General features: G+C 39.2%; 1 protein-coding gene across 1 annotated transcript in view; it reads right to left on the minus strand.

Annotated features, from left to right (window-relative positions):
- Positions 1-516: 516 nt before the first annotated feature.
- TYK2 (tyrosine kinase 2) overlaps positions 517-12173 on the minus strand; it is a 41857-nt gene continuing 30200 nt past the window's right edge. Inside the window, exons 14-25 of the mRNA XM_063449470.1 lie at positions 11228-11355; positions 9711-9846; positions 9127-9278; positions 8426-8576; positions 7543-7640; positions 7145-7337; positions 5880-5998; positions 5448-5620; positions 4355-4472; positions 2803-2913; positions 2145-2286; positions 517-1634 (exon numbers count right to left, since the gene is read on the minus strand). Coding sequence (XP_063305540.1) covers positions 2152-2286; positions 2803-2913; positions 4355-4472; positions 5448-5620; positions 5880-5998; positions 7145-7337; positions 7543-7640; positions 8426-8576; positions 9127-9278; positions 9711-9846; positions 11228-11355 — 1514 coding nt within the window. The 3' untranslated portion in view covers positions 517-1634; positions 2145-2151. The remainder of the gene's footprint in view (positions 1635-2144; positions 2287-2802; positions 2914-4354; positions 4473-5447; positions 5621-5879; positions 5999-7144; positions 7338-7542; positions 7641-8425; positions 8577-9126; positions 9279-9710; positions 9847-11227; positions 11356-12173) is intronic.

Below are 12173 nucleotides of genomic sequence, written 5' to 3' on the forward strand. Positions count from 1 at the left end.
ACATGCGTGGCCAAGTGACAACGTGTGGGTCACCCAGTGAAGTGGTGGATCTGTCTGCAAAAGGAACAGATTTCCCCTAAAAAAGAAACTAGCATCTGTAATGGCCAGCCTTACTAAGTGCTGCCCGTATCCTGTGTGATATAAAAGCACCGTCCCATAGGTTTAATGCCAAGAGTTTTACATACATATCTTTAACCCCTTAAGGACACATGACATGTGTGACATGTCATGATTCCCTTTTATTACAGAAGTTTGGTCCTTAAGGGGTTAATGCAATGAGTGTTGCATACAAGTGTTTTCTGGGCCCTTGTTTTGTGGGTTCCTCAGAAGTAGACCACTAGAGAACAAAGCTAGGATGGCTGGCCCCAAATCGGGACTATTGTGGGATATGGTATATACAATCGAAATTTACTATGGTTTTATTAAACTTTTAATCTGTTGGGTGTTTAAAATGTATTTGCGCAAAGAATATTGCAGGTATCGAGGTCACTTTAAAGCACGCACGGAACAGATGGATAGACGTAAAATATTTTATTGCTCGTATAACAGAACAGTGCTGAAAAAGGAGTAGGTTAAGGTGTCTACAGACCTCTGGCAACGAGCTGGCAGGATTGAAATCATAATTTAATTCACATAATGAGAGGCTTTGGATTTACTCTGCACAAAAGTGCATTTGTATGTGTAATACATATACTGTACAGCAAGCAGGGGCTTGCAGAGGAATTTATAACAAGAAAAAAAGAAAAAGTCCTGTGTATTAAGACAAGCAGCATGCCTTGCAAAAAAAAAAAAAAAAAAAAAAATACTTTGGCGTGAATATCCAAATTGCAACTGGCAAATAAAGATATATTCACAGTCTTAAAGTGATAAAGGCTTTCATGGTAACCGCATTTTTCCGACACGTCACTTTGTCACTGGGCAGACCCAACTCTTTTACCCACAGATCTTTAGACATCACAATGTCATTTTGCTCAGACCTGGTACTGATCAGTCATTGGTCATTGTGCTCCCTATCGGAGCAGACCTTTTCACCCATTCGGTATGTCACTACCATTAGGTCACTGTGCTCCCTACTAAGAAGAACTTTTTAACACATTCAAAATGTCACGATCATTAGTTCACATAGCGATCCATGTGGTACTGATCCCTTAACCTATTAAATATGTCACCTTTTTGAAATAAAATGTCTTCCTTGGTCAGATGCTTTGACCACTGAAGAAGCAACATTTTGTTTATAGAGTAATTAACATATTTTGGGGCCCATCAAAAAGGATCTGCCGTGGGAGGTTTTTCTGTAACTCTACTGCACTCCTTAGATGACAAACATCCACTTGGCGTATAACCAAAATAGTTCGGCTTCTGATTCCAGACGTCTTCAGAATGAATATGGAGAGCACATAGCTCAAGTCTGACTTAAACACAGCCAAAACTGGACTTGCAAGCTGCCCCCTTCCTTGGATAGGAGGTCCATCTCCTAGCATTGTAAAAAACATGAAAAGGAAGTCCATCTTGCATCAATGCGGAAAACATGACAAGAAGGTCCATCTACTGCAATGCAGAAAGGAGGCTCATCTTAGGCAATAGACAGCCTGTTTTGAATGGGCTGTTGGCTCAATACATCTGCTCTTCATGCTCTGCAAAAAGCAACACCGTTATAATTTATTAAAAAAAAATATCTATATTTTTTTCAAAATCTTTACTACTATTAACCTCTTTTACATATATGAAAAGTATATGCTTTTTATGTGTAAAATATTTTTTACTGATGTACTACAATATGGGTCTACCTCAAGGCCACAAGACACCACTGGGACATGTGAACCTAGTCTACTTCAGGTCTATGTTGAAACCACCAAACAGCCTTGTCTACGTTCTACCCACCAGAAGACTCAAGCTGTAGCCCCACCTTACCAGAACAAAAGGTCCACTTCCTACCAGAGAGCTGGGTTACTGATCGATGAAAACAAGTCAAACATAAAGTTGTAAAAATTTAACTCACTAACGAATGTATATACTAAGGAAACAGTGCTGCCCAATATAGAAAAAAATATGTTTGGCTAATTCTGTTGACAAATGGCACATTACACGAGCATTCTAGAATCTGAAAGACCAACAAGTTCTCAGTTCACGTCTCTAATACATACCGTGGGTCTAACACAGGCTAAACACTGATGGGGCTTGTGTGGTATAGGTTGTGTGAAAGGATTTCAGGATGGGGATGAGATTGGTGAAAGATGGTCGGAAATTAGCTTCAGTCTCCCAGCAATTTTTCATTAGCTTGTATATCTGCAAGAAAAGGACCATGTTATTGTGAGAGGAGCATGGGATGGATTTCAGTCTGATTCTAACAGACCCTATCTGGTTGTCATTTACAAGTCTGTTAGTGGTTAAACCAGTTTCTTTATAGTAACTAAGCACATCATATGCGCAAAGTAAATGGGACAAGGGTAACAACTTACTCAAGACAGTTTAAGGGACACTATAGGTTAGGATTGATTATATTTTAATGCATTAGGTAGAAAAAAAAAACGACAAACAAAAATTAGTAGATTAATGTCAACTGTGGCTTAAGAAGTTATAAAGGGTATAGGGCAGGGGTTCCCAACCCAGTCCTCAAGTACCCCCCTACCAGCCCAGGGGTTAGGGATTACCCTGCTGGGCCTAAGGTGTGTGTGTTTATTTGTTTTTTCTTGTAAAAACACCTTAGACACAACTGGGTAATCCCTAATTGCTGGACTGGTAGGGGGTACTTGAGGACTGGGTTGGGAACCACTGGTATAGGGCAACGGTGTATGCAATTACCTCCAGGGGACAGTCTGTAGGACACGGTAACCTCTGACCTCGCTCCAGAAGGTCAATCAGCCGCACTACAGTCATTTGTCCTTGAGTGGCTCCAATCATTTCAATGAATTTCTAGGAGGCATAGGGACAGAAAGTAAATAGTACCAGGCATAAAATGATGCACGGATCAAAGCAACAGTTCAGGAATTTGCATTTTCTTATTTTAATTATTGGAGCTTTTTTAATGTAACATAGTTGCATTTTCTGTGATTTTCCTGGAATTGGGGATTTGCTAAATCCTGTAAAGGTTGTATGAGGGTAGGTACGAGGCTTTTACTTTATCTTAGAATGCTAGATAAAGATATGTCATTAACTTACATTGTTGTTGTGAATAATAGAATGTTTGGGATCTAATCTTCCAAATGCACAATTTAGAAAATGATTATCTAACTACAAAAGACTAAACAAGGACTTACTTAACCCCTTAAGGACACATGACATGTGTGACATGTCATGATTCCCTTTTATTCCAGAAGTTTGGTCCTTAAGGGGTTAAAGGGACATGAAAGCACTATAAACAAATATACAAACAAAATAAAGCAAAACAAATCATATAAACTTGGTCAGATTGCATTATTGGGCAAGCCTATATTAGATTTCTCCAGCTTTTCCCCGCCCATCTCTTACCAACCCATGTCAAATTTAGACCAGTCCACTAATGATACAAAGGGGGAATCCTTGCGCAGCAACAGAAGAAAGGAACCCAACACCGTATGTTCACACAGATCAGACTCCCTCTCTCCTCCCCAACAGGATTATGCAAGGTGAAGAGAGCTTCCAACTGCACATGTGTAAATCTGTAAGGCATGCCCAATGCATTTCTCCAGCATTCCTAAGGATAGGACACTGATTGGTTGGCTTAGTGTCCCCCTTGAGTGGATGTGGAAAGCGTAAGAAAAAAGAAGCAGGTAAATATGAGGGGGAAAAAGATTCATATATACCTGCTATTTTTTGTAGCCTGCAGAGTGAGGCAACTGTTTTATTCAACGCTAAAGATTTTGAATGAGACACTTGTCTCAAAGTGATGAATGTCCCTTTATTGCTTTTTCAATAACACTTTGGAGCCGGCCTATGTACCCTTTTATGGCATGATTATATGAAATTCTCAGCTATATAACAAGAGACAGTCTAATGTAACAAGACGCAATGTTGTGAAGCTTATTCACTAAAAAAGGGCAAATTTGCCAATTTGTGCCAAAAGAAACAAGTTAGAAAAACAGGCAAATTGGAGAATGCTCTCCCACCTGCCTATTCTGGTCTAACATTTTCAGTTTCTTTCTGTGTTCTGCACAATTCACACTTTAGTAAATAAATGGCTTTGTTTAACCCCTTAGGGTACAAATTTCTCCATGCTACTGTCCAGATCCATCACTGACCCCGGAGACGATTTATATATAAAGAAAATAAGAAAGCGTATTTTTTTTCATGTTATTCATTTTTAAAGATGGACATGTGGGGATGGCAGTCTCTAGAAAATAACATAAATTACTAATAAACCGAGTAAAATACTTACAGCAGGAGGGCTGAGATAAGAGTCACATCGAGTCAGAAGCTCATACAGGGTGACCCCGAATGACCATACATCTGAAGCATAGAAGAACTTACACTCCTTGAGACATTCCGTGGCGTACCTGCAATCAGAATATTAGTTAGAGACAGCCTCTATTGGATTACAATGTAAAACACAGCTGTTTCAGTGAGACCCAAGGTTAAAAGTTAAAAGCAACATTCTAAACCAGTGATGGCTAACCTTGACACTATAAATTGTTTCTGGACTACATTTCCCATGGTGCTCAGCTAGCTTTTTAGAGTCTAAAAGCTAGCTGAGCATCATGGGAAATGTAGTCCAGAAACAATTTATGGTGTCACGGTTAGCCATCACTGCTCTAGACGCATAGAGATAAAAGATCTACAGCTTTTTTTTACTTTTGTTACTTTTGTTTAGATATACTCCCAATGAAAAAAAGTCATAATTAATTTCATGCATGTTTTTGTTTGCGGTATATCTGCTAAATGTATTTATTTTCTTTATATTTGGGCAGTGGAGTGTCCCCTTAACACAAATCTAGTGGCTCTCAAAATGACAGCTACTACAGTAATCTCCTCATTAAGGATTTCACGTTTAATTACGTTACTAGTATGATGCCATCTAACACTGTGAATGCATCTCGGAGATAATCGTTAGATTCAATGCCTCTCTATGAGAAGGATCTGACATGACGAGTGCTGCCCAGTACACACAGATTTTTATTTATTTAATAAGAGCAGGGCTCATAAACTAAAAGTCCCCAGGGATACTAGAACATAAAGATAAATATATATAAAATCAAAATCCAAATGCTTCCCAACGTGGTGCAATAGGAAGCAGTTTATTCAGGATCAGGAGAAATATGCAGCATTTCATCCTCAAGTCGAAACTTCATATATGGTTTTGTTCTCCTGATCTTAATAAACTACTTCCCTGAGTGCAACGCTATCTTTGGAAAAAGATAAATATATATATCTGCTCTTTAACTAAGGTTTTTCCGTAAATAAAATGCTTCTACCTTATAGCATTAGGAAAACACGTGGAAATGGGGCAGACTGACTATTAATTAGCAGATTACCAGAATACAGGGCTGTCTCCATCTTCTCTGACCCTGTAGTATTCATGGCCTTCCGGTACGGCTTTGGCAAGTCCAAAGTCACCAATTTTAACAACATTTTCGTTTTCGACCAGGACATTGCGAGCAGCGAGATCGCGGTGTATGTAATGCTGAGAGTGAAGGTAAGCCATGCCCTGTAAGAAAGGGAGGTGTTTCAATGAATGTCAGAATGGAAATCCCTTTACACAATAAGGCAGACTATAGAAACATCAGTTGTCACTATTAAATTCGATTTTCTGTAATAAGTTCTATATCACAGGTAGACCGGTATCTGTACATGATTCAGGTCCTTGTTGAAAAGGCTATGAACCACTGTTCTAGGAGAATGTGTACACTCGACAGATTAAGGGGTTTCAACAAAGCATACGTTTTGTATATACATTTCCAACTTACCTCACAGATTTGTTGAGCGAACAGCAGTAACTGTGCCAGACTGACATGATGTTTAGGTAAATAATCACGCAGACTGCCTAGGGGAACATACTCCATAATCAGTTGAACAATCTTATCTCCTGAAAAAGGGAACACCAAACAACCATATTAGCCATCATCCCTGCTTTGCAAAGGGCATGCTTGTTGAAGACTAGAACGGCCATCTTGGCTGAGGTAAACAATCCTTTGTATGCAACAACAAATAGTGGGGAAATAGGTCAAAAGCTCATGACGTGACTTTGAGTCTTTTCTCCAAACTCCATGTTTTAGTTCCTGAGTGTGACAGAAAACAACTCTTGAAGTGAACATTTTGCCATTTTGTTTGTATGTGTCATCTGTGGTACTAAACAGAGAAGATGGATTCCACAGCGTTCTATTCTATGTCCCTGCAGATGTCTAGTTTGCTTGGTTTGTTAAACAATAGGGCAGCTAATGACTATCTATGAACTGATGAGCACAAGCATGTCTTACTCTTCTGACTTCTCTGATAGAATAGAATTTAGTTCAATCTGCTGAGGTCAAAATACAGGCTAGACAAAGACTCACTTTTGAGTCAAAACATTGCCAGGGCACCTCATAATGAATGTAATAAGAGGCACAGTTGCAACTATAAAAATACTTCAATATTTATTTCACAGAAGTCAAATTACAGTCGCAAAGTCTCTAAGTTTGCTGCAGATTTATGGAAAGCGAGGGTGGGTCTTATTGAGACTAAATGGCATTTAAAAATAAAAACCTGACTTTAAAATTGAAACAAATCTCAGAAACATGATACCACAATACGTTTAAAGGAACACTTTTAAAGACGCATAAAGCACTTGAATAGAAATGAGCACTTTTACAAAAGAACTTTGTTACACCTCCACAGCTGTCAATCAGAACTCTAGTCCTGTTACTTCCTGGTTATTTAGCTTAGTGGAACTAAACCCAAGAGGCAGGCAATTGCCCAGAGCACCAACCTTGCAAAGACTACTAAATGTAACACATATCATTGAGAAGGCTGTGATTGGACAGCCATAGAAAGTCTGTGCTTGGGAAGAAGTGGAGGGCTTGCAGTAGCTGCAAGTCACAATGTAATATATCACAAATGAAAGTATACGTAATTAATAAGCATATTTTATTTTAGTATATCTACATTTTTTTTGTGTTTCTTTAAAATACACAAAATAAACATGAAACCTTGAATTTTATCTGCATCACCATGAAAGAGATTGTCGCACACTGACCTTGCTCACTGCAGCATCCTTTGTATTTCACAATGTTTTCATGGTAAAGAGCTTTTAGGATCTTTATCTCTCCTTTCCAGCTGCTCTCTAGCTGTTGACTACATCCCGACTTTAGGGATTTCACCGCCACCATCTCTCCAGTGCCATCGTTATTTGGATCATAACGGTATAAGCTGACCTTTCCAAAGTGCCCCTGATGGAGATATCAGTGGATGATTCTCAATGACAAAGTGCTTCGTTTGATAAAGTTCAAAGACCAAATCGTTATGTTAAATTCTACTCCAGGACGATTTATTTTTTAAGTTAATCACAACCCCAAAAACATGGCACGTGTTCTATAGAATTCTGTGAAACACTGATTAGAGAGTAGGAAACAAACTGGCAAAATATCAACGTACCTCTCCCAGTTCACGGATTTTTTTCAGGTAACGTTTTTGAAACACAGTGGGATCAGTAACAGAGTAATCTGGACTAATGGAGGCTATATCAGAAAGATCTGCAAATTAATTGGAAAACAAAAGGGGGGGAAGATATGCAGTATGAAACATGTATGCTTGGATTATGTTTAAATAACCCTTTTCCCCTAAAAGTTGTATGTAAACCATAAAAAAATATATACATACTCAGAGAATCAGTTGAAGAAACAATCCACACACCTAAAGCACTCTAACTTGTTGAAATGCTTTATGTGTGAAGAGTGTGTATTCTTTTTTTCATATTACAAAAAGTGTGGATTGCAATAGAAATTGACACTTTGATAAATTAACCTTGTTACACCCCACTGGTTGTCAATCAGACGACTAGTCTTGTTACTTCCTGGAGGCAGACAACTGCCCAGAGCACCTGTCTTGCAAAGGATTCTCATTAAGCTGCATTGGGAAGGCTGTTATTGGACAGTCACAGAATGTATGGGCAGGGTTAGCAGGGGAGGACTTGCAAAGACTGCAGATAGAGATCCAATGAAAAAAATAATAATTACATGCATGCTTGTTCTCATTGGGGGTATTATCTTCTACTATATAGTGTTTTGTTTGGGTTTTTAATTGGGCTGTGGCATTCTTTAAACAACCAAATATATACTTGTCTGTCATTAAACTGCAATACGAAAGGCTTGAACACCAAGATTTACGTAATTGAGCAGCATTTAACCACTTAAGGACCAAGCTTCTGGAATAAAAGGGAGTCATGACATGTCACACATGTCATGTGTCCTTAAGGGGTTAAAGAGATGCCATAATGTAAGATAACATTACCACAAGAGTGAACTAGAACGGCACACACCTTGAGGATGAAGCTGGGTCAGGTCCCGGAGAATTGTTCGGAAAGAGGGTCTTCCCGCAGGGTTGTAATTGTGGCACAGTCCAACAAGAGTAGCAAGTTCCTTGCAGGATGGTTCTGGCAATCCAAGCTCCTTCTCATAAAACCGTTCTTTCTGCAAAGAAAACATAAAAGTATATATATTCTAAGAAGAAAAAAAACAATATAAACCAACTGCAATTCATAAATCGTTCTTTCATAATCCCAGGCGCCTGACTGATCTAAGGATGTGAGGAGTGAAAGACTTTTTGATCTGTCATTGAAGTTCACCAAGGATCCGGTTGGCATTCATACTCCTATTAAAACCGAATGGGTAAAAACTACATTTTGGGGCAGCTGGGAGCCGCTGACGAGTGGCCAGCGTACAGTTTCTGTAGTAGCAGGAAATCTGAACACAGACATCAAGAAACTCTGATTTTAACATAACAGTCTGTAGAGTATTTCCTCTAGCCAGAAAATTCGTAATTTCATTACACCATTTTCTTGAATGGTATTTTTTTGAGCACATTTATATCCGTTGCTGGGCAACAACGGGCAACATCATTGTCTTTAAACAAACTCCACATAATGTCCCTTTGAGAAGCCCATTAAGAATGAATATCTCTTGCTTTGGTATCACCAGAGATTTCGCTACATTACTCAGACCTATATCTAGCCATACGTACCTCTGAAGGGGTCCTCTCCTTTAAGGGGACTTCCCCGTTAAAGCAGATTTCCAGTAGTGTAGTTCCAAAGCTCCATTTATCAGCAGCTGTGCTGAGTCTGGAGACATTCTGAATGCATTCCGGTGCAATCCACGGGATTCTCTCTACACGCTCTGCAATGAGACATATAGAGTAATGCATTCCATCCCACTAACAGGAAGCAGATCCCGTTGATCCTTCAAAACACAGGTTTGTTACTGGTAAATTATTAAAGAGAACAAGGCCATTATTAACATGCAGCTAACCAACATTAATTACAGTGTAAATACTCCATATTATCATATAGTGCAGCGTGTTCACTATCATTGTACAGATACTCGGTATCATTATACAATGCAGCATGGTCATTGTAGATACTTCTAATATTGTCTTTTGTTATTATTGTGAGTGCATTATTATTATTGATATTTATATAACACCATCATATTCCATAGTGCTGTAAATTTGGGAAAGAAAGACCACATACTATACATACAAATACAAAGGGTGAAGAGTCCATAGATACTCTGCAACACTATATGATGTAGCCGTCTATAAATCCATACCTTCTCTGGACAGCACTGTGAAGGTCACCCCAGGATCGCTTAGTTTGATGAAGGGAGAAGACCTTTCCTCCAGACCTTTCCTGGCCAATAGAATATTCTTTGCACAGACATTTCCATGGACTAAGTTTTTATCTTCCTGCAGAAAAAGAAATACAAAGTTATCCCCTTTCTCATAACCTACACAAATTCGGCATCCAAATTTGAGCTCAATTATCTCTACTCCTGGTGATCCAGTGGAGGAAAGTCCCTGCCAGGACTAGGGCTCCGCTACATACTACACACAGGGTTTGTCGCTAAAGTGAGTATTCAAAGTGAATTCCAACATTTAGACCAAATAAGTCAAACTTGAAGCATAACTAAGTAAATGTTTTCAGCTCGGCTATTTTGGCCTTAAATTTTATAACCACTTAGAATTCTTGCTTTAGTAAACAGCCCTTTACATAATTAAAATTAAAGGGACACTGTAGGCACCCAGACCACATCAGCTCATTAACCCCTTAAGGACCAAACTTCTGGAATAAAAGGGAATCATGACATGTCACACACGTCATGTGTCCTTAAGGGGTTAAAGTGGTCTGGGTGCAGTGTTCCAGGTCCCCCAACCCTGCAATTGCAATTATTGCAGTTTTTGAAAAACTGCGATATTTGCCTAGGTGGGTTAACTTCACCTCTAGTGGCTGCCTACCAGATAGCCAATAGAAGGACTCTTGGTCGCCTGACGCTGGACATTCTAACGCTATGCATGAGGACATCCAGCATCACCCGAAAGCCCATAGGTAAGCATTCTACAATGTGCATTAGGTCCCCCCTGCCAGCTGAAGTGGGCAGGGGAGAAGCGGAGGCAGAGCCTCAACCAGCGCCGAGGGACATTGGGGCTGGAATCAGGAAAGTGTCAGAAGGGCGTGAGGCATGGGGCGTGTAGGTGTATCAGAGTATGCAGCCATAAAAGATGTTGTAATCTGTCAGTGCACTCCAAAATGAGATGCTCAGGGAATTATCTACTAAACAGTTAATTAGGTAAATTTGACGTAGGAAATGAAAAGAGCAGCCAAAATGCAAAACAACTGATCTTGAGATTTACCAGTCTGGCAATTTAAGCCTACAATTTGTCATTCCTCAGTCCAGCCCTTATAATCTGAAGTCCTGTGACTAAACTCTTTGTTTAGCACAAAAAAAAGAAACTTAACCCCTTAAGGACCAAACATCTGGAATAAAAGGGAATCATGACATGTCACACATGTCATGTGTCCTTAAGGGGTTAATAAACCGTATATTGGCGAGAGAACATAATTTTTTCCACAAAATGGTGATTAATTCCACAAAATTCAGCATAAGATTTTTTTTCACTAACACACAGCATTCAGAGGCTTGTTTGCCACTCTCCTTCCTCCATACACTGCATTTAGATGACTCCACCCCAAATCCAAACACAATTACAAGGATCTGTCCCTCTGGGTGAGTATAATGGCAGGTGTTTGTATTTTGTCATTAAATGAATAAATGTATGAATGCCATACCAGATAACTCAAAGCGCTTGCTAGTTGCGTAGCCACAGTGAATTTCCAGCCCGCGGAGATCCTCAGCTTGTCCCTTCGCAGACAGACATCCAGGGGCCCATGTTCCACAAACTCCTCCACCATGATATCTTTCAGGAAAATATAGATATATCAGGCCAGGTCGCCAGCATGACTCATTAACCCATTAACCATGCCCCTATTAGTTCTTTGTACTCACTAGTGTCATTAATCCTTTAACCATGTAGCATGTCTTGTCACTAGGTCACTAAGCCTCCCATTTGGACTGAGTCTAACTCATTAGACATGTTACTGTCACTAGGTTACTGGGCTCCCTAATCCAGGCTGACCCTAACCCCCTCCTTTCTAAGTGCTCATTGTATTATAAAACACAGATAAGCAGAATGTTGATCTGAAGTCTGGAATTATTATCTAGCACATAACCCTAGGACAAAAATATCAGTTTTTCTATGCAGTGACCGTTATGCCTACTTGAAAAATTATATAAATTCACACTTATATTTCCTTTATTTGTATCTCCTTTAGAAATACTCAGAGGGATATATTTCAATATTACACATTCATGGTTGTTGAAGTGAGATGTAAATGTGTAATTTTGTTTCTTTCCAACAAGATCTAGTTTTATCTACAATTTTATGGCATAGCAGTAAAGGCTGCAAATACAAAAAACAGGATCAGCTGAGGGTGTAGACTCTTAGAGTACCCACAAGCCAAGATTTGCCGAAAAACCTCATGCAGCCTAATGCTCCTTTCTAGAATGACATTTTGCAGAACAACGAACAGATCTATCTATTTCTATCTAAGTTCTATCTATTTTTATCTATATATTTGATGGCGATATCACCAGTCAGTACAGTATACATTTTAAACACGAACAAACTTAAAAGCAAACATGCCGTGTTAAACCCTTCAATTTGTGAATGACAGG

The sequence above is a fragment of the Pelobates fuscus genome, chromosome 3 (assembly GCF_036172605.1).
Source record: "Pelobates fuscus isolate aPelFus1 chromosome 3, aPelFus1.pri, whole genome shotgun sequence".
Classification (NCBI taxonomy): domain Eukaryota; kingdom Metazoa; phylum Chordata; class Amphibia; order Anura; family Pelobatidae; genus Pelobates; species Pelobates fuscus.